At 44.8% G+C, this 22480-nt stretch overlaps 1 protein-coding gene across 2 annotated transcripts in view; it reads right to left on the bottom strand.

The window, feature by feature from the left end:
* eipr1 (EARP complex and GARP complex interacting protein 1) overlaps nucleotides 1–22480 on the bottom strand; it is an 81324-nt gene that overhangs the window by 57381 nt on the left and 1463 nt on the right. For both annotated transcript variants that reach the window (XM_024429874.2, XM_042325470.1), the window contains one exon: nucleotides 5720–5852. In XM_024429874.2, coding sequence (XP_024285642.2) covers nucleotides 5720–5852 — 133 coding nt within the window. The remainder of the gene's footprint in view (nucleotides 1–5719; nucleotides 5853–22480) is intronic.

Genomic DNA, 22480 nt, shown 5'->3' with positions numbered 1-22480 from the left:
AGAAAGCTAGTATTTGCTTCCTGACTGACTGCGTGTGTGTATTGGTTCCTGACTTCCCTGAACAGTTGCATATCGCGGGGACTATTCGATTCTATTGCAGTCCGCCACAGGATGTTTTTGTGCTGGTCAAGGGCAGTCAGGTCTGGAGTGAACCAAGGGCTATATCTGTTCTTAGTTCTGCATTTTTTGAAAGGGGCATGCTTATCTAAGATGGTGAGGAAATTACTTTTAAAGAACGACCAGGCATCCTCGACTGACGGGATGAGGCCAATATCCTTCCAGGATAACCGGGCCAGGTTGATTAGAAAGGCCTGCTTGCAGAAATCAAATCAAAGTTTATTTGTCACGTGCGCCGAATACAACAGTTGTAAACATTACAGTGAAATACTTACTTACAGGCTCTAACCAATGGTTCCAAAAAAAGGTGTGTGTGTGTGTAGGTAAGTAAAGAAATAAAACAACAGTAGAAAGACATTTGAAAAAAAGAGTAGCAATGCTATATACAGACACCTGTAGTCAGGCTTATTGAGGTAGTATGTACATGTAGGTATCGTTAAAGTGACTGTGCATATATGATGAACAGAGAGTAGCAGAAGCATAAAAAGAGGGGTTGGCAGGTGGTGGGACACAATGCAGATAGCCCGGTTAGCCAATGTGCGGGAGCACTGGTTGGTCGGGCCAATTGCGGTAGTATGTACATGAATGTATAGTTAAAGTGACTAAGCATATAAGATGAACAGAGAGTAGCAGCAGCGTAAAAGAGGGGTGGGGGCGCACAATGCAAATAGTCCGGGTAATCATTCGTTACCTGTTCAGGAGTCTTATGGCTTGGGAGTAAAAACTGTTTTTTTGAAGAAGCCTTTTTGTCCTAGAATTGGCACTCCGGTACCGCTTGCCACGCGGTAGATAGAACAGTCTATGACTGGGGTGGCTGGGGGTCTTTGGGGCCTTCCTCTGACACCGCCTCGTGTAGAGGTCCTGGATGGCAGGAAGCTTTTCCCCAGTGATGTACTGGGCCGTACGCACTACCTTCTGAAGTGCCTTGCGGTCGGAGGCCGAGCAATTGCCGTACCAGGCAGTGATGCGACCGATTAGGATGCTCTCGATGTTGCAGCTGTAGAACCTTTTGAGGATCTCAGGACCCATGCCAAATCTTTTTAGTTTCTTGAGGGGGAATAGGCTTTGTCGTGCCCTCTTTACCACTGTCTTGGTGTGTTTGGACCAATCTAGTTTGTTGTTGATGTGGACACCAAGGAATTTGAAGCTATCAACCTGCTCCACTATAGCCCTGTCGATGACAATGGGGATGTGCTCGGTGCTCCTTTTCCTGTAGTCCACAATCATCTCCTTAGTCTTGGTTACATTGAGGGATAGGTTGTTATTCTGGCACCACCCCGCCAGGTCTCTGACCTCCTCCCTATAGGCTGTCTCGTCATTGTCGATGATCAGGCCTACCACTGTTGTGTCGTCAGCAAACTTAATGATGGTGTTGGAGTCGTGGCCAGAAGTGTTTTAGGGAGTGTTTGACAGTGATGAGGGGTGGTCGTTTGACCACAGACCCATAGAGGATACAGGCAATGAGGAAGTGATCGTTGAGATCCTGATTGAAAGCAGCAGAGGTGTATTTGGAGGGCAAGTTGGTCAGGATAATGTCTATGAAGGTGCCCATGTTTATGGATTTAGGGTTGTACCTGGTGGGTTCCTTGATGATTTGTGTGAGATTGAGGGCATCTAGCTTAGATTGTAGGACTGCCGGGGTGTTAAGCATATCCCAGTTTAGGTCACCTAACAGAACGAACTCTGAAGCTACATGGGGGACGATCAATTCACATATGGTGTCCAGGGCACAGCTGGGAGCGGAGGGGAGGTCGATAACAGGCGGCAACAGTGAGAGACTTATTTCTGGAGAAATACATTTTTTAAATTAGAAGTTCGAACTGTTTGGGCATTGACCTGGAAAGTATGACAGAACTTTGCAGACTAACTCCTCCCCCTTTGGCAGTTCCATCTTGATGGAAAATGTTGTAGTTGGGTATGGAAATCTCAGAATTTTTGGTAGCCTTCCTAAGCCAGGATTCAGACACGGCAAGACGAGGAGTAGGATGAGGGTACGGCTAAAGGCTGTCAAAACTGGTCGTCTAGAGCATTGGGGACAAAGAATAAAACAAGCAGATTTCTGGGCATGGTAGAATAGATTCAGGGCATAATGTGCAGACAGGAATATGGTGGGGTGCGGGTACAGCGGAGGTAAGCCCAGGCACTGAGTGATGATAAGAGAGGTTGCATCTCTGGATATAATTGTTATAATGGGTGAGGTCACCGCATGTTTGGGAGGTAGGACAAAGGAGGTATCAGAGGTATGATGAGTGGAACTAGGGGCTCCATTGTAAACTAAAACAATGATAACTAACCTGAACAACAGTATACAAGGCATATTGACATTTGAGAGAGGCATAACGTGAGGCATAAAGCAATCACAGGAGTTGATTGGGAGAGCTAGCTAAGACAACAACAGGTAAAACAACAACAGCTAATCAGCTAAGACAACAACAACAGGTAAAATGGCAATGAATGGGCAGAGAGGGTAAGTTAACTACACACATAGCCTGAGTTCGCGGCTGGGGCCGACAGATAAACAAAAATAAACAGAATGGAGTACCGTGATTAATGGACAGTCCAGCAGGCATCAGCTATGTAGCCAAGTGATCATAGGGTCCAGGGGGCAGCAATAGATGGAACAGGGAAGCCGCGGAGTAGTCGCTACTACGCTAGCACGCGGACGACATGGCGTTAGCAGGCCGGGGCTAGTAGAAGCGTCTGCTCCGACGTCCGACAGAGGCCGGTTGAAGGCACAGCAGATGGCGTATTCGTCGACAGACCAGTCGTGGTGGTGCGGCGGGGCGCCGTGTCGACAAAGGATTCAAGCCAGATGGCGAAAGAGGTATTGTAGTAATTTAGTTTGCTAGCCGGGAGATGCGCCTGGCTCACGGCTAACTGGTGCTAGCTTCGGGGCAGGGGCGTTAGCCTCTATAGCCACTTGGTAGCACCGGTGATCCAGTGCCAAGGTCCAGAGCTTATGGCAAGGATCCGGTGGAGTAGTGGATTCTAGCCGTGTTTGGGTGGAGTCCGGGTGAACAACTGATTAGGCCAGGAGGTGGGCCTGGTCTGGCTCAGGGCTAGCTTCGGTACTGGGTCACTCGGTGGCAGCTAGCTAGCTGTGAAGATCAGGAGTAATGGTCCAGGGTTTACGGCTGGAATCCGGTGTTGTAGTGGAGAAACAGTCCGATACTGGTAGGCTTGCAAGTATTATCCAGGCAAAAAAAGGGCTGGTATCTGTGCAGAAGGTAAAGGCCGCTAGCAGTGGCTAACAATGACTAAATAGCTTGTAGCTATATTAGCTGGTTAGCTACTGATGGCTAGCTTCTGATGGCTAGGTGGTTCTGGCTATAAGGTCTAAAAATAATAGCGGTCCTGTATCACATTGGGTGAGGCAGGTTACCGGAAGGTATAATTGTTTTAAAATGGATGTTGAACACATTTCGACAATGAAATATGTTAAATTATATGAATGCTGATTGGCTGAAAGCAGTGGTATATAAGACCGTGTACCACAGGTATGAGCAAAAATGTATTTTCAGGGTTCTAATTACGTTGGCAATAGCAATAGGGAACCTCAGGGGTTTGTGTTATATGGCCAATATACCACGGCTAATGGCTGTATCCAGGCACTCCGTGTTGCGTCGTGCAAAATAACAGCCCTTAGCTGTGGTACATTGGCCATATACCACACTCCCTCATGCTTTATTGCTTAATTATAGCCCTGGTATAAGTGGGATAATTAACTCGGGGCTAGTGCGTCGTGGAACCTTCTACATCATACATTATTTTCCAGAGAACGCATAGCCCCTTGTTGATTATCTCTTGTATTATATTGAGTAGTTAGAGCAGGAGCTAGTCAAGTGACAGAAATAATATTCATAAATATACATTTTGTGTGTGACATGCATGTGTCGGTCTACAGTGGGGTGGTCTGGTCTCTGTGCTCTAACGGGAGCTGTCATCGTCTGAGCTGAAGCATGTAGAGCCCAGCTGACAAGAGAGACAGAGAGAGAGAGAGAGATGGAAAGAGAGAGAGTGAGAGGGAGGGAGAAAGAAAGAGAGAATAAGAAAGGCAGAATGAGAGACTGTGGCCCTCTCTCCCTCTGGTGTCTGCTGCCCCTAGAGGCCTACCCTGGCCTACACACCTCCCTGTTCTCGCAGTCTCTCACTCTTTCGTCGCTGTCTACCACTGCACCCTATGCCACGTTCACACCCCAACCACACCACCTCCACAAGAAACAGCCGATCTTCTCAGATCAGATAGTGGATAGAAATGAATTTGCCTCAGCAGCAGTAGTGACTTAGTAGGTAAAATTGGGGCATATGATCTTCACTCCTCCACTGCGCTTCTCTTTGACTGGGGCTGCTCCATTAGATTGGATGTAATGGCAATTACATTTCTCTTTTGAACTGCACACTGACATATCGTGTATCACAGCCTTGTTTTCAATGCCTCTCTCCCTGTCTCTCTCTTCAAAATGGCAGTACATCCAGAGGTGATTCAGATTATCACCAAGGCCAAAGGCATTCATCTAATGAACTTAGAAATGTAATTACATTTTTTTTCTTCTCTCTCTCTCGTCCAAATAGTCGTGTTCCTTTAGATTTTTAATTGCCTCGTGGCAACTGTTGGCAGAAGGAGTGTGAGGGAAATGTGACATGTTACTTTAGCATAATTGCTAGCGTGAAATTGTTGGGAGCATGGTGTGAGTCTGGCCTTGTATGTCGTGTGTGTGTGTGTGTGTGTCCTATCTAGGCCATGGACAGGGGTGGACATGGCTGGCTAACAGGGTTCTTACTGTCTTGCCTAGATGGCTACCTTAAATAACATCCTTTCAGGTCAAGACAGAATTCAGTAGCTATACCTTATGGGACCCTTAGTTTTTCCTTTACACATGACTTCACCAGCAAAAACTCTGGCCCCTATTTGTGAGATAGACTAGTGACATAAAGATAGGAAAAAAGACTGAAAAAAGAAGGGAGAGAGCGAGATAGAAAGGCAGACAGATGGAGAGAAAGAAAAGGAGAAGGAGAGATAAGAGAGAGGCAGGCAGACAGACGGAGAGAAAGAAAAGGAGAAGAAGAGAGGAGAGCCAGGCAGACAGATGGAGAGAAAGAAAAGGAGAGATAAGAGAGAGCCAGGCAGACAGACGGAGAGAAAGAAAAGGAGAAGGAGAGATAAGAGAGGCAGACAGACGGAGAGAAAGACAAGGAGAAGGAGAGAGAGGCAGACAGAGAGAAAGAAAAGGAGGAGAGAGAGGCAGACAGAGAGAAAGAAAAGGAGAAGGAGAGAGAGGCAGACAGAGAGAAAGAAAGGGAGAAGGAGAGAGAGGCAGACAGACGGAGAAAAAGACTAGGAGAAGGAGAGATAAGAGAGAGGCAGACAGACAGAAAAGGAGAAGGAGAGCTATAGAGAGAGAGGCAGACAGATGGAGAGAAAGAAAAGGAGAGAGAGAGAGGCAGAGAGAAAGAAAAGGAGAAGAGAAGAAAGGGACAAGATGCAACGGGAGAGTGTGAGTGTGTTAGTGAGAGAAGAAAGGAACTAGATACAACGGGAGTGTGCGAGTGTGTTAGTGAGAGAAGAAAGGGACGAGATGCAACGGGAGTGTGGAAGCCTCACTTTTGTTGTAGCAGGTCGACAGCACGGCTTTATCTGCAGGACTGGCGCTGATGTGCCATATCTCCCCTGCCTGGTGCAGCAGGACGCTCTTACTAATGATGTTATTCTCATCATCAAAGTCAATGATGTGGATCTGTGGGAAGGAGAGAGGAGGAGAGAGAAAGAGAGGTGGGGAGCGGGAGGGAGAGCGAGAAACAGAGAGAGGTCGACAGCACGGAAACAGAGAGAACGAGAGCAGTGAGGAAGAGGTTGGAATGAGCTCCTCTTCCGTCATCTCTCACCAGTCACCCTAACCCTCAACAATTCAAAGCACCCCTCACTTCTCACAAAAAAAGTTTAATATGACAGTAAATGCATTCTTAACTTCACACACCCACTGTGTTTTTTTTGTATTGATTTCCCCTTCAAAGCAGTGATTAAACTCCCCTTCAGAACTTGGGTTAGATTCATAGGAGTTACAGAGAGATTCACATGTCTAATAAAGGTCCGATAGACGAAGATCGATCAAATCTAGCTCACCACACTTCACAGCATATGATAACTAATATGTGAAACATGAAAGCAGGGAGGGGTCACTCTCTGTGAAATCAGTAAAACATGACTGCAGTAGTGATGGTCATATGACATCCTTTTGCTCCAAGGTAGGCCTTTTAGTGAGACAGGCTACAAGGAGAGTTAAAAGCATTGACTCAGATATGGTGGATATTGGACAATGGTTGACAGGTGTTGTGAAGCCAAAGCTTCCTGTTTAATTGATTACAGATTTTCTAACAGCCATGAAGTTACACCATATATACAAAAGTATGTGGACACCTCTTCAAATTAGTGGATTTGGCTATTTCAGTCATACCTATTGCTGACAGGTATATAAATTTGAGAACACCGCCATGCAATCTCCATAAACAAACATTAGCAGTAGATTGAAAGTCACTGAGCTCTTCAGTAAGGCCAATGTGGCACCATCATAGGATGACACCTTTCCAACAAGTCAGTTCATCAAATGTCTGACCTGCTAGAGCTGACTTGATTAACTGTAAGTGCTGTTATTGTTGCTTCTAGATGTTTCCACTTCACAACGGCTCAGCCGCAAAGTGGTAGGCCACACAAGCTTATAGAATGGGACCACCGATGGCTGAAGTGCGTAAAAATTGGCTGTCCTCGGTTGCAACACTCACTACCGAGGTTCCAAACTGCCTCTGGAAGCAAATCATCTGGAGCTTCATGAAATGGGTCTCCATGGCCGAGCATCCGCACACAAGTATAAGATCACCATGAGCAATGCCAAGCGTCGGCTGGAGTGGTGTAAAGCTCGCTGCCATTGGACCCTGGAGCAGTGGAAACGCGTTCTCTGGACTGATGAATCACGCTTCACCATCTGGCAGTCCAACGGACTAATCTGGGATTGGCGGATGCCAGGAGAACGCTACCTGCCACAACGCATAGTACCAACTATAAAGTTTGGTGGAGGAGGAATAATGGTCTGGGGCTGTTCTTCATGGTTCGGTCCTTCCAGTGAAGGGAAATCTTAACGCTACAGCATACAATGACATTCTAGACAATGACTTCTAACTTTGTGGCAACAATTTGGGGAAGGCCTTTTCCTGTATCAACATGACAATGCCCCAGTGAACAAAGCGAGGTCCATACAGAAATGGTTTGATGAGATCGGTGTGGAAGAACCTGACTGGCCTGCAGAGCCCTGACCTCAACCCCATCGAGCACCTTTAGGCTGAATTGAAACGCTGACTGCGTGCCAGTCCTAATCGTCCAACATCAGTGCCCGACCTCACTAATGCAAGTCCCTGCAGCAATGTTCCAACATCTAGTGGAAAGCCTTCCCAGAAGAGTGGAGGCTCTTATAGCAGCAAAGGGGGGACCAACTCCATATTAATGCCCATGATTATGGAATGAGATGTTCGATGAACAGGTGTCCACATAGTTTTGGTCATGTAGTGCATCTTGGCAACCTCTTAAAGGTCAGCAGAACACAACGTTAGCATCCCAATTGAAAACGTTGGCTCAATTTATGCAAGCAAGCAGTGTGCAGGAAGTTGGGACCCCTTGATTTGACCTAGGCTTGATTTGACTTAGGCTTATTTGAATTTACCATTCTGGAAATCTTTGATTTACGGATGTCGGATCTTAACTTGATCACTCTTTTGTCGCAGAGAATGATCCTGCTGCATCAAGAATTTCAAATGAGCCTTGAGAGTCCCTAAAAAAGAGCAGTTGTCTTTCTCTCCATGCGGGGGCAGTCGAGTCATTGGGATCAGGGTTTGCTATCAAAATCATTTTCTCTCTTGCTCGCTCAAACACTATAGACCTTAAAACATTAAACATGGATCTGAAATGCAGCCATACGCATCAACATCCATCATTTTATTCAGCTTAATAACACAAGACAGATATTGGTCTCCACTGGGCCATGACATAGACGTGTCAAGTGTATGGGTAAGGTCAAAATTACCTTCAAATCATGGCATGGCATGCAGTAGTATAGTGGTTTGGGCTGCGGCCTTCACTGTAGCTGAGCACATACAGTACAAGCCTACCGTGCCAGCAATGGTTGCAATTGAGATCAGCTGTGCGTGTGAATTTAGCACGTGTTGATGGTTTAACGAGACATCTGGCGATAATATAGTGCCATCGATGGTTTCAATAGGCCCCTTGTTATTTGATAATATTCCAATACGCTACATTCTGTAGGCTACCTGTTAGCCTATCGATTGTCAATTAATGAAAGGTGTGAAAAGCCATAATAGGCTACTGGGTATCCCTGGCTGAGTTTATCAGCTGATTTGGGCCATCAGTTGATTGGCAGATGTAGGCCTACTGTAGAACGATAACATTTCCTTCAGTGTGGATGTCGTTCACGTTTTATAGATAGGCTATGCATAATTTGTCAGTATATACTCACAAATATAAATGCAATATGTAAAGTGTTTTATTTCATGAGCTGAAATAAAAGATCAACGAAATTTTCCATATGCACATTTTTTTCCACACATTTGTTGAGCCCAGCTTCAGACGCAATCGTTAGGCAAGGGTAATTTCAGTGTAGGAAAGGATGAAACAGCGTCTGTGCCACCAGTAAGTACAGATAGTAGTATAAATCCCCTGGCACAGTCCCCGCAGCCGGACAACTTTCTCACGGTTTCTGGAAGGAAATGCTGTAGGAACGCTCAACCGGTGTCGCTCATTCAGCCGACAGAAACTTTCAACCGGTTTTCCCCATTAAGCAGCGAGTCGGAGTCAGAGGCCGAGTCTTCTCTGGTCTCTACTCCTCTCGTTACGGGGTCTGAGACGCCGAAGCTTCCCACCATTAGCTCTGACAAATTGAAAACTCTAGTCATTGGCAACTCCATTACCCGCAGTATTAGACTTAAAACGAATCATCCAGCGATCATACACTGTTTACCGGGGGGCAGGGCTACCGACGTTAAGGCTAATCTGAAGATGGTGCTGGCTAAAGCTAAAACTGGCTAAAACTGAGTGTAGAGAGTATAGAGATATTGTTATCCACGTCGGCACCAACGATGAAACAGTCAGAGATGAAACAGTCAGAGATCACCAAGCGCAACATAGCTTCTGCGTGTAAATCAGCTAGAAAGATGTGTCGGCATCGAGTAATTGTCTCTGGCCCCCTCCCAGTTAGGGGGAGTGATGAACTCTACAGCAGAGTCTCTCAACTCAATCGCTGGTTGAAAACTGTTTTCTGCCCCTCCCAAAAGATAGAATTTGTAGATAATTGGCCCTCTTTCTGGGACTCACCCACAAACAGGACCAAGCCTGACCTGCTGAGGAGTGACGGACTCCATCCTAGCTGGAGGGGTGCTCTCATCTTATCTACCAACATAGACAGGGCTCTAACTCCTCTAGCTCCACAATGAAATTGGGTGCAGGCTAGGCAGCAGGCTGTTAGCCAGCCTGCCAGCATAGCGGAGTCTGCCACTAGCATAGTCAGTGTAGTCAGCTCAGCTATCACCATTGAGACCGTGTCTGTGCCTCGACCTGGGTTGGGCAAAACTAAACATGGCGGTGTTCGCCTTAGCAATCTCACTAGGATAAAGACCACCTCCATTCCTGTCAGTATTGAAAGAGATCATGATACCTCACATCTCAAAATAGTGTTAGATCCCTTACTTCAAAGGCAATTATAGTCAATGAACTAATCACTGATCATAATCTTGATGTGATTGGCCTGACTGAAACATGGCTTAAGCCTGATGAATTTACTGTGTTAAATGAGGCCTCACCTCCTGGCTACACTAGTGACCATATCCCCGTGCATCCCGCAAAGGCGGAGGTGTTGCTAACATTTACGATAGCAAATTTCAATTTACAAAAAAAAAATGACGTTTTCGTCTTTTGAGCTTCTAGTCATGAAATCTATGCAGCCTACTCAATCACTTTTTATAGCTACTGTTTACAGGCCTCCTGGGCCATATACAGCGTTCCTCACTGAGTTCCCTGAATTCCTATCGGACCTTGTAGTCATAGCAGATAATATTCTAATCTTGGTGACTTTAATATTCACATGGAAAAGTCCACAGACCCACTCCAAAAGGCTTTCGGAGCCATCATCGACTCAGTGGGTTTTGTCCAACATGTCTCTGGACCCACTCACTGTCACAGTCATACGCTGGACCTAGTTTTGTCCCATGGAATACATGTTGTGGATCTTAATGTTTTTCCTCATAATCCTGGACTATCGGACCACCATTTTATTACGTTTGCAATTGCAACAAATAATCTGCTCAGACCCCAACCAAGGAACATCAAAAGTCGTGCTATAAATTCACAGACTACACAAAGATTCCTTGATGTCCTTCCAGATACCCTCTGTCTACCCAAGGACGCCAGAGGACAAAAATCAGTTAACCACCTAACTGAGGAACTCAATTTAACCTTGCGCAATACCCTAGATGCAGTTGCACCCCTAAAAACTAAAAACATTTCTCATAAGAAACTAGCTCCCTGGTACACAGAAAATACCCGAGCTCTGAAGCAAGCTTCCAGAAAATTGGAACGGAAATGGCGCCACACCAAACTGGAAGTCTTCCGACTAGCTTGGAAAGACAGTACCGTGCAGTACCGAAGAGCCCTTACTGCTGCTCGATCATCCTATTTTTCTAACTTAATTGAGGAAAATAAGAACAATCCGAAATTCCTTTTTGATACTGTCGCAAAGCTAACTAAAAAGCAGCATTCCCCAAGAGAGGATGACTTTCACTTTAGCAGTGATAAATTCATGAACTTCTTTGAGGAAAAGATTATGATTATTAGAAAGCAAATTACGGACTCCTCTTTAAATCTGCGTATTCCTTCGAAGCTCAGTTGTCCTGAGTCTGCACAACTCTCCCAGGACCTAGGATCAAGAGAGACGCTCAAGTGTTTTAGTAATATATCTCTTGACACAATGATGAAAATAATCATGGCCTCTAAACCTTCAAGCTGCATACTGGACCCTATTCCAACTAAACTACTGAAAGAGCTGCTTCCTGTGCTTGGCCCTCCTATGTTGAACATAAGAAATGGCTCTCTATCCACCGGATGTGTGCCAAACTCACTAAAAGTGGCAGTAATAAAGCCTCTCTTGAAAAAGCCAAACCTTGATCCAGAAAATATAAAAAACTATCGGCCTATATCGAATCTTCCATTCCTCTCAAAAATTGTAGAAAAGGCTGTTGCGCAGCAACTTACTGCCTTCCTGAAGACAAACAATGTATACGAAATGCTTCAGTCTGGTTTTAGACCCCATCATAGCACTGAGACGGCACTTGTGAAGGTGGTAAATGACATTTTAATGGCATCGGACCGAGGCTCTGCATCTGTCCTCGTGCTCCTAGACCTTAGTGCTGCTTTTGATACCATCGATCACCACATTCTTTTGGAGAGATTGGAAACCCAAATTGGTCTACACGGACAAGTTCTGGCCTGGTTTAGATCTTATCTGTCGGAAAGATATCAGTTTGTCTCTGTGAATGGTTTGTCCTCTGACAAATCAACTGTAAATTTCAGTGTTCCTCAAGGTTCCGTTTTAGGACCACTATTGTTTTCACTATATATTTTACCTCTTGGGGATGTTATTCGAAAACATTAATGTTAACTTTCACTGCTATGCGGATGACACACAGCTGTACATTTCAATGAAACATGGTGAAGCCCCAAAATTGCCCTTGCTAGAAGCATGTGTTTCAGACATAAGGAAGTGGATGGCTGCAAACTTTCTACTTTTAAACTCAGACAAAACAGAGATGCTTGTTCTAGGTCCCAAGAAACAAAGATCTTCTGTTGAATCTGACAATTAATCTTAATGGTTGTACAGTCGTCTCAAATAAAACTGTGAAGGACCTCGGCATTACTCTGGACCCTGATCTCTCTTTTGAAGAACATATCAAGATGATTTCAAGGACAGCTTTTTTCCATCTACGTAACATTGCAAAAATCAGAAACTTTCTGTCCAAAAATGATGTAGAAAAATGAATCCATGCTTTTGTCACTTCTAGGTTAGACTACTGCAATGCTCTACTTTCCGGCTACCCGGATAAACCACTAAATAAACTTCAGTTGGTGGTAATTACGGCTGCTAGAATCCTGACTAGAACCAAAAAATTTGATCATATTACTCCAGTGCTAGCCTCTCTACACTGGCTTCCTGTCAAAGCAAGGGCTGATTTCAAGGTTTTACTGCTAACCTACAAAGCATTACATGGGCTTGCTCCTACCGATCTCTCTGATTTGGTTCTGCCGTACATACCTACACGTACGCTACGGTCACAAGACGCAGGCCTCCTAATTGTCCCTAGAATTTCTAAGCAAACAGCTGGAGGCAGGGCTTTCTCCTATAGAGCTCCATTTTTATGGAACGGTCTGCCTACCCATGTCAGAGACACAAACTCGGTCTCAACCTTTAAGTCTTTACTGAAGACTCAGCTCTTCAGTGGGTCATTTAATTGAGTGTAGTCTGGCCCAGGAGTGGGTAGGTGAACGGAAAGGCTCTGGAGCAACGAACCGCCCTTGTTGTCTCTGCCTGGCCGGTTCCCCTCTTTCCACTGATATTCTCTGCCTCTAACCCTATTACAGGGGCTGAGTCACTAGCTTACTGGGGCTCTCTCATGCCGTCCCTGGAAGGGGTGCGTCACCTGAGTGGGTTGATTCACTGATGTGGTCATCCTGTCTAGGTTGGCGCCCCCACCTTGGGTTGTGCCATGGCGGAGATCTTTGTGGGCTATACTCGGCCCTGTCTCAGGATGGTAAGTTGGTGGTTGAAGATATCCCTCTAGTGGTGTGGGGGCTGTGCTTTGGCAAAGTGGGTGGGGTTATATCCTTCCTGTTTGGCCCTGTCCGGGGGTGTCCTCAGATGGGTCCACAGTGTCTCCTGACCCCTCCTGTCTCAGCCTCCAGTATTTATGCTGCAGTAGTTTATGTGTCGGGGGGCTAGGGTCAGTTTGTTATATCTGGAGTACTTCTCCTGTCCTATTCGGTGTCCTGTGTGAATCTAAGTGTGCGTTCTCTAATTCTCTCCTCTCTCTCTGAGGACCTGAGCCCTAGGACCATGCCCCAGGATTACCTGACATGATGACTCCTTGCTGTCCCCAGTCCACCTGGCCGTGCTGCTGCTCCAGTTTCAACTGTTCTGCCTTCTTATTATTCGAACATGCTGATCATTTATGAACATTTGAACATCTTGGCCATGTTCTGTTATAATCTCCACCCGGCACAGCCAGAAGAGGACTGGCCACCCCACATATGCTCTCTCTAATTCTCTCTTTTTTTCTCTCTCTCTTGGAGGACCTGAGCCCTAGGACCATGCCCCAGGACTACCTGACATGATGACTCCTTGCTGTCCCCAGTCCACCTGGCCGTGCTGCTGCTCCAGTTTCAACTGTTCTGCCTTCTTATTATTCGAACATGCTGATCATTTATGAACATTTGAACATCTTGGCCATGTTCTGTTATAATCTCCACCCGGCACAGCCAGAAGAGGACTGGCCACCCCACATAGCCTGGTTCCTCTCTAGGTTTCTTCCTAGGTTTTGGCCTTTCTAGGGAGTTTTTCCTAGCCACCGTGCTTCTACACCTGCATTGCTTGCTGTTTAGGGTTTTAGGCTGGGTTTCTGTACAGCACTTTGAGATATCAGCTGATGTACGAAGGGCTATATAAATAAATTTGATTTGATTTGTTTATACCCGTTAGTGATAATTTCTCCTTTGCCAAGATAATCCATCCACCTGACAGGTGTGGCATATCAAGTAGCTGATTAAACAGCATGATCATTGCATAGGTGCACCTTGTGCTGGTGACAAAAGTCCACTCTAAAATGTGCAATTTTGTCACATAACACAATGCCACACATCTCAAGTTAAGGGAGAGTGAAATTGGCATGCTGACTCCAGGAATGTTCACCAGAGCTGTTTAAATCATCATCATTTCATCAGATCATTTAAAGTTAATTTCTCTACCACAAGCTGCTTCCAACCTCATTTAAGAGAATTTGGCAGTACGTCCAACTGGCCTCATAACTGCAGACCATGTGTACATGTATGGCGTTGTGCGGGCGAGCGGTTTGCTGTCAACGTTGTGAACAGAACAGAGTGTCCCATGGTGGCAGTGGGGTTATGGTATGGGCAGACATAAGCCATGCACAACAAAGACAATGGCATTTTATCAATGGCAATTTGGATGCACAGAGATACCGTGATGAGATCCTGAGGCCCATTGTCTTGCCATTCATCCGCTACCATCACCTCATGTTTCATCATGATAATGCACGGCCCCATGTCACAAGGATTTGTACACAATTCCTGTAAACTGAAAATGTTTCAGGTCTTCCATGGCCTGCATACTAACCAGACATTGTCACCCATTGAGCATGTTTGTGATGCTCTTGATCAACATCCACGACAACATTCCACAATCAACAGCCTGATCAACTCTATGTGAAGGAGATGTGTCACGGTGCTTGAGGCAAATGGTGGTCACACCAGATGTGGACTGGTTTTCTGATCAAAGCCCCACATTTTTTAAATAAAAGGTATCTGTAACCAACAGATGCATATCAGTATTCCCAGTCATATGAAATCCACAGATTAGGACCTAATTTATTTATTTCAATTGACTGATATCCTTATATGAACTGCAACTCTGTAAAATCTTTGAAATTGTTGCATGTTGAGTTTATATTTTTGTTCAGCATAGTTCTGGTCTTCGATGTGGATCCAAAGACTATTTAGATTGAGCTGAGACACTTTTCTTTGATGCGTAAATTATCAGACTATAAATGCAATTAAACTTCTGGACCTAAGTAGGCTCAGGCTGGTTATAATATAGCCCAGCACTGGGCACTAACTCGTGAGGCTTGTAGCCGGAGCGTGCTGCTTAGACCACTGCGCTACGGCAGTTCACATCACTCTAGAAAGCACTAACAAAACTAATGATACATAGGCACGTCGTTTTTAAAATTATTTTGTTTTAAGCCTTCCCCAAACCATAGTCCCAACCTTAACCACTCTGAAGTATTGCCTAAACGGTTAACCTTTGAGTCAAATCAAATGTATTTGTCACATACACATGGTTAGCAGATGTTAATGCGAGTGTAGCGAAATGCTTGTGCTTCTAGTTCCGACAATGCAGTAATAACCAACGAGTAATCTAACCTAACAATTTCACAACAACTACCTTATACACACACAAGTGTAAAGGAATGAAGAATATGTACATAAAATATATGAATGAGTGATAGTTCAGAACGGCTTAGGCAAGATGCAGTAGATGGTATCGGGTACAGTATATACAGTGTGGCAAACAAGTATTTAGTCAGCCACCAATTGTGCATGTTCTCCCACTTAAAAAGATGAGAGAGGCCTGTAATTTTCATCATAGGTACACTTCAACTATGACAGACAAAATTAGAAAAAAAAATCCAGAAAATCACATTGTAGGATTTTTTATGAATTTATTAGCAAATTATGGTGGAAAATAAGTATTTGGTCACCTACAAACAAGCAAGATTTCTGGCTCTCACAGACCTGTAACTTCTTCTTTAAGAGACTCCTCTGTCCTCCACTCGTTACCTGTATTAATGGCACCTGTTTGAACTTGTTATCAGTATAAAAGACACCTGTCCACAACCTCAAACAGTCACACTCCAAACTCCACTATGGCCAAGACCAAAGAGCTGTCAAAGGACACCAGAAACAAAATTGTAGACCTGCACTAGGCTGGGAAGACTGAATCTGCAATAGGTAAGCAGCTTGGTTTGAAGAAATCAACTGTGGGAGCAATTATTAGGAAATGGAAGACATACAAGACCACTGATAATCTCCCTCGATCTGGGGCTCCACGCAAGATCTCACCCCGTGGGGTCAAAATGATCACAAGAACGGTGAGCAAAAATCCCAGAACCACACGGGGGGACCTAGTGAATGACCTGCAGAGAGCTGGGACCAAAGTAACAAAGCCTACCATCAGTAACACACTACACCGCCAGGGACTCAAATCCTGCAGTGCCAGACGTGTCCCCCTGCTTAAGCCAGTACATGTCCAGGCCCGTCTGAAGTTTGCTAGAGAGCATTTGGATGATCCAGAACAAGATTGGGAGAATGTCATATGGTCAGATGAAACCAAAATATAACTTTTTGGTAAAAACTCAACTCGTCGTGTTTGGAGGACAAAGAATGCTGAGTTGCATCCAAAGAACACCATACCTACTGTGAAGCATGGGGGTGGAAACATCATGCTTTGAGGCTGTTTTCCTGCAAAGGGACCAGGACGACTGATCCGTGTAAAGGAAAGAATGAATGGGGCCATGTATCATGAGATTTTGAGTGAAAACCTCCTTCCATCAGCAAGGGCATTGAAGATAAAACGTGGCTGGGACTTTCAGCATGACAATGATCCCAAACACACCGCCCGGGCAATGAAGGAGTGGCTTCGTAAGAAGCATTTCAAGGTCCTGGAGTGGCCTAGCCAGTCTCCAGATCTCAACCCCATAGAAAATCTTTGGAGGGAGTTGAAAGTCCGTGTTGCCCAGCAACAGCCCCAAAACATCACTGCTCTAGAGGAGATCTGCAAGGAGGAATGGGCCAAAATACCAGCAACAGTGTGTGAAAACCTTGTGAAGACTTACAGAAAACGTTTGACCTCTGTCATTGCCAACAAAGGGTATAGAACAAAGTATTGAGATAAACTTTTGTTATTGACCAAATACTTATTTTCCACCATAATTTGCAAATAAATTCATTAAAAATCCTACAATGTGATTTTCGAGATTTTTTTTTCTCATTTTGTCTGTCATAGTTGAAGTGTACCTATGATGAAAATTACAGGCCTCTCTCATCTTTTTAAGTGGGAGAACTTGCACAATTGGTGGCTGACTAAATACTTTTTTTGCCCCACTGTACATATGAGATGAGTAATGTAGGGTATGTAAACATTATATAAAGTGGCATTGTTTAAAGTGGCTTCAATTTTTCCATTATTAAAGTGGCTGGAGTTGAGTCCGTATGTTGGCAGCAGCCACTCAATGTTAGTGGTGACTGTTAAACAGTCTGATGGCCTTGAGATAGAAGCTGTTTTTCAATCTCTCGGTCCCTGTTTTGATGCACCTGTACTGACCTCGCCTTCTGGATGATAGCGGGGTGAACAGGCAGTGGCTCGGGTGGTTGTTGTCCTTGATGATCTTTTTGGCCTTCCTGTGACATCGGGTGGTGTAGGTGTCCTGGAGGGCAGGTAGTTTGCGCCCGGTGATGCGTTGTGCAGACCTCACTACCCTCTGGTGAGCCTTACGGTTCTGGGCGGTGCAGTTGCCGTACCAGGCGGTGGTACAGCCCGACAGGTTGCTCTCGATTGTGCATCTGTAAAGGTTTGTGAGTGTTTTTGGTGACAAGCCGAATTTCTTCAGCCTCCTGAGGTTGAAGAGGCGCTGCTGCGCCTTCTTCACCACGCTATCTGTGTGGGTGGACCAATTCAGTTTGTCCGTGATGTGTACACCGAGGAACTTAATACTTACTACCCTCTCCACTACTGTCCCGTCGATGTGGATAGGGGGGTGCTCCCTCTGCTGTTTCCTGAAGTCCACGATCATCTCCTTTGTTTTCTTGACGTTGAGTGTGAGGTTATTTTCCTGACACCACACTCCGAGGGCCCTCACCTCCTCCCTGTAGGCCATCTCGTCGTTGTTGGTAATCAAGCCTAACACTGTAGTGTCGTCTGCAAACTTGATGATTGAGTTGGAGGCGTGCATGGCCACGCAGTCATGGGTGAACAGGGAGTACAGGAGAGGGCTCAGAGTGCACCCTTGTGGGGCCCCAGTGTTGAGGATCAGCGGGATAGAGATGTCGTTACCTACCCTCACCACCTGGGGGCGGCCCGTCAGGAAGTCTAGTACCCAGTTGCACAGGGCGGGGTCAAGACCCAGGGATTCGAGCATGATGACGAGTTTGGAGGGTACTATGGTGTTAAATGCTGAGCTGTGGTCAATGAACAGCATTCTCACATAGGTATTTCTCATGTCCAGATGTGTTAGGGCAGTGTGGTGTCGATTGCGTCGTCTGTGGACCTATTGGGGCGGTAAGCAAATTGGAGTGGGTCTAGGGTGTCATGTCGGGTAGGGTGGAGGTGATGTGGTCCTTGACTAGTCTCTCAAGCACTTCATGATGACGGAAGTGAGTGCTACGGGGCGGTAGTCATATAGCTCAGTTACCTTCGCTTTCTTGGGAACAGGGACAATGGAGGCCCTCTTGAAGCATGTGGGAACAGCAGACTGGATTGATTGAATATGTCCGCCAACTGGTTTGCACATGCTCTGAGGATGCGGCCGGGGATGCCATCTGGGCCTGCAGCCTTGCGAGGGTTAACACGTTTGTTAAGTGATTTACTCACATTGGCTGCAGTGAAGGAGAGTCCGCAGGTTTTGGTTAGCGGGCCTATTTTAAAGTCACCATTGGCCTCGTGGTAAAATCCCTGAGCAGTTTCCTTCCTCTCGAACAACTGAGGTAGGAAGGACGCCTGACATTTTGTAATGACTGGGTGTATTAATACGTCTTCCAAAGTGTAATTAATAACTTCACCATGCTCAAAGGGATATTCAGTGTCTGCTTTTTATTTTATTTTTACACATCTGCCAATCGGTGCCCTTATTTTCAAGGCATTGAAAAACCTCCCTGGTCTTCTCTGTGGTTGAATCTGTGCTTGAAATTCACTGCTCAATTGAGGGACCTTACAGATAACTGTATGTGTGGGTTACAGAGATGAGGTAGTCATTCAAAAAATAATGTTAACCACTATTATTGAAAACAGAATGAGTCCACGCAACTTATTATGCGATTTGTTAAGCACTTACTTAGGCTTGCCATAACAAAGGGGTTGAATACTTATTGCCTCAAGACATTTCAGCTTTACATTTTGTATTAATTTCTAAAATGTTCTATAAACAAAATTCCACTTTGACATTATGGGGTATTGTGTGTAGATCAGTGACACAAAATCTCAATTGAATATATTTTTAATTCAGCCTGTCACACAACAAAATGTGGAAAAGGTAAACGGGTGTGAATCCTTTCTAAAGGTACTCTATGTCCATTTATTATAATCCACACGAGACGAACTGTAACCTGCACGTAGCCTACATAAGGTACAATGTAGGTACTACGTGCATTGTCTACAAACACCGCTTCAAGCTGCCCCCTGGTGGCAATTCTATTTTCGATATTCAAATTCTCCTGCTGCAGGATTATTTTCCTCCTGCGACGAAAGTGGTCAAATTAAGATCTGACATCTGTAGGTTGTAAAGCAGTGACAATCATCTGGTTTGATGTGGTTGATAACACACATCATTCTAATAAGGCTGAGTCTCACTGCACCGTGGGAACCATTCATCTGGTGGCACCGGACAATAACTCCTGGCACTCCTCTCCCCTGTTCATTTTTTACAGGCAGGGAGGAGAAGAGCAGAGCATTGGAACAGCAGCATAGAGCATCCTTTAGCCGCCTCAAAGCCACATTGGCTGCCATTAACCTTGGGCTGGAACCCATTGAGCCAAAATTATTACGCAAAGTTCTAATTTTATGGAAGGGAACCATACAAATAAATTCTGGTGCTGGTGGGACAGGGTAATTGGAAGGAGGGCCGGTAACAGGGCCCCTGAATGAACCCAGGTCTGGAGGAGAATTCCCATGGGTAATTTATTCTGTGTTATTCTCCAACTGGAGCCTGTTGAGTAACTTCATCCCTCCATCCCTCTCTCAGAGGGATAAAAACGAGCTGGCCGGTGGCCTCCACTTTTGGGCCTCTTAGTTAAAGCTCTTTAGTGGTGCAGATGACAGTAAGTGGGGCAGGGGAGTAAAGAGATGGCAGAGGTGGTACGGCAAATATCCTTTATCTTTTAGTACCCTTTAATGCCACACACACTGGAGGATCCCCAACAATGTGCCATTCATATTGCCGTGCCCTCTCAGGGCTGAAGTGGCACTTGAGGTGAGAGGAGAGGGTAAATTAGATATCTGGGCCACACATTATAGAGACAATGAAAGGATAAAAAGCCAGGAGGCTTATTGACATGTCCAAAGGTACAGGATAAGTGCCTCTGAAGCCAGAGCCAATCAGGTGGGGTCTTTATGTGATCAATTCTTGAGGATGGGACTGAAGTCATCTTCAAGGAAGAACCCTTTCTGGAACATCCAATAATTGTACGTGAAATAGCATTTCAATAATGATTGGCTGAAATTATTGCTGTCTTTGTTATAACTGTAGTGCATTCTGAAATGCTGGTACAAAACACTCCCTTTTTTTCCCCTCAACATCACCTGTCAGTGTTTGGTGCAGGCATCACAGCAGTACGATCATTATGAGTATTTGCCTCTCAAAAACATGGTGTGGGTGAGTCAAACATAAGTACCGTCTGTCTGTCCAACCACAGGGATATGTTCAAAGTGGGCTCCAGCTACATCTTAACACCCATAGACTTGTAAACAACAGCCAATCCCAGAATCAAAAAAAAGCATTGGCAATTTCTCACCAAAGGATGCCAAAAACATTTCAACACAGACATCAGTCTCTCCTCTCTCCCTCTCTAAAATCACTAATTATCTCGCCCTCGTTTATGGGCAACTGTTTCTGTCGGTTGTCTATCTGCATGATGACCTAGAAAAGACCACATACACACACACTAAATTGGAGTCAGCCCAATACCCAGTGACAGGCGCCAAGGCTAAGCCTGTCCTCACAGCAATACCTGGTCCACACAGGCCTATACGGCTAGCATGATCCCAGGCTTGTTTGCTAGGGCTACAACTCTCAAAGCCACACAGCTGCTGGACAAGGCTTGAGGTAACCAACTTTACTGAAAGTACTGTACCACTAAACCCAGTTGGGTAGGTTACTTTATAAATGTAATATGTTACAATTTCTAGTTACCTGTCCAAAATGGTAATCAGTAACAAGATTTGTGGATTACCAAAACTCAGTAACGTAATCTGATTATTTTCAGTTTACCTTCCCCTTAAGAGGCATTAGAAGTGGACAAAAAGCCATTTGGTGTTCCATCGTAGTCATCACCGACTTGTGATCAGATTCGGTCAGGCAACTTAAACTTGCACCTTTTTCAATGCAGAATTGAGTGACAATTGAGAAAACCAAAAGGTGTTATTTCCCCCCGCAAACATCCTTTCTGAATTTAAAAGTAATCATTTTGTTTTTCAAAAGTATCCAATTACAATATTTGTTGCAGGTAACGTATTTATAATCAGATGACATGTAATCAGTTACTCCCCAATCCTGAATAAATTCAAATAAGCTGAACATGGCATGGACAGTCATAGCACAGGCAATGAGATATTGCATTTACAACCCAGTCTTGCTGAAACCCAGGAGGAACTAGTTGTGAGATATCACTGAGTCCCAAACCCTGCAACAACATGTGTGCCAATCCTGGGTGGAATCACTGAGGTACAGTATATAATTAGAGTGGAAGTGGAATACCCCATTGGGAATACTAGAGGCCTTAAGGTGCTGGGACAGGCAGCCACAGGACTAGATCAGAGAACGGAACAAGTACGCTCTAGGTTTTTCCATAAAAAATAGATAGGGAAAACACACATACCTATAAGATATTTTCTCATTTCTCTCCCCCATGAGGGAGGATAATGAAAGTTCACAGGAGTAAGAAGTAAAAGGTAGCCCTACAAATTATATATATATTTTTTACTGATATCCATTTGGTTTATGATTTATTAAGTTATTGCACCTTGAAATTCTGTTACCAAATTGGTAGCAGAATTTCAGAAAAATCTGTAACAGAATTACTGCAATTGAATTGGCTGCAATGGTAAAGCATAGTAGTCACAAACTACAGTTGGGTCCCCTGCTACATTTCTCCCTTCCACTGGCATACTGTAATATTAATATACTGTTTTCTTTCTCTTTAGTGAGATAAAAAGAAATCTTAGTTAGTAAAGCATAGCGTTTGCAATGTCAGGGTTGTGGCTTCGATTCCCGCGGGGGAACAGTACAAAAAAAGGATAAATGTATGCACTCACTACTGTAAGTGACTCTGGATAAGATTGCCTGCTAAATTACGTAAATGTAAAATGAAAACAGTCTGGACAACCCTTCCCTCTCGCTCTCGCTCTCTCCAGTTACTATACCTCTCCTAGCTCCTACATTTTCTATCCTGAATATTAGGACTATGTAAAGGCTTTGATTTCTGATCAAACAGATGGAAAAATAGGTCTTAGAAAACATCTACCAGAAAAGGTCT

This window comes from Oncorhynchus tshawytscha, linkage group LG08 (genome assembly GCF_018296145.1).
Source record: "Oncorhynchus tshawytscha isolate Ot180627B linkage group LG08, Otsh_v2.0, whole genome shotgun sequence".
NCBI lineage: Eukaryota > Metazoa > Chordata > Actinopteri > Salmoniformes > Salmonidae > Oncorhynchus > Oncorhynchus tshawytscha.
The sequence above is the reverse complement of the archived record's forward strand: the minus strand, read 5'-3'. Positions and strand labels throughout refer to the sequence as shown.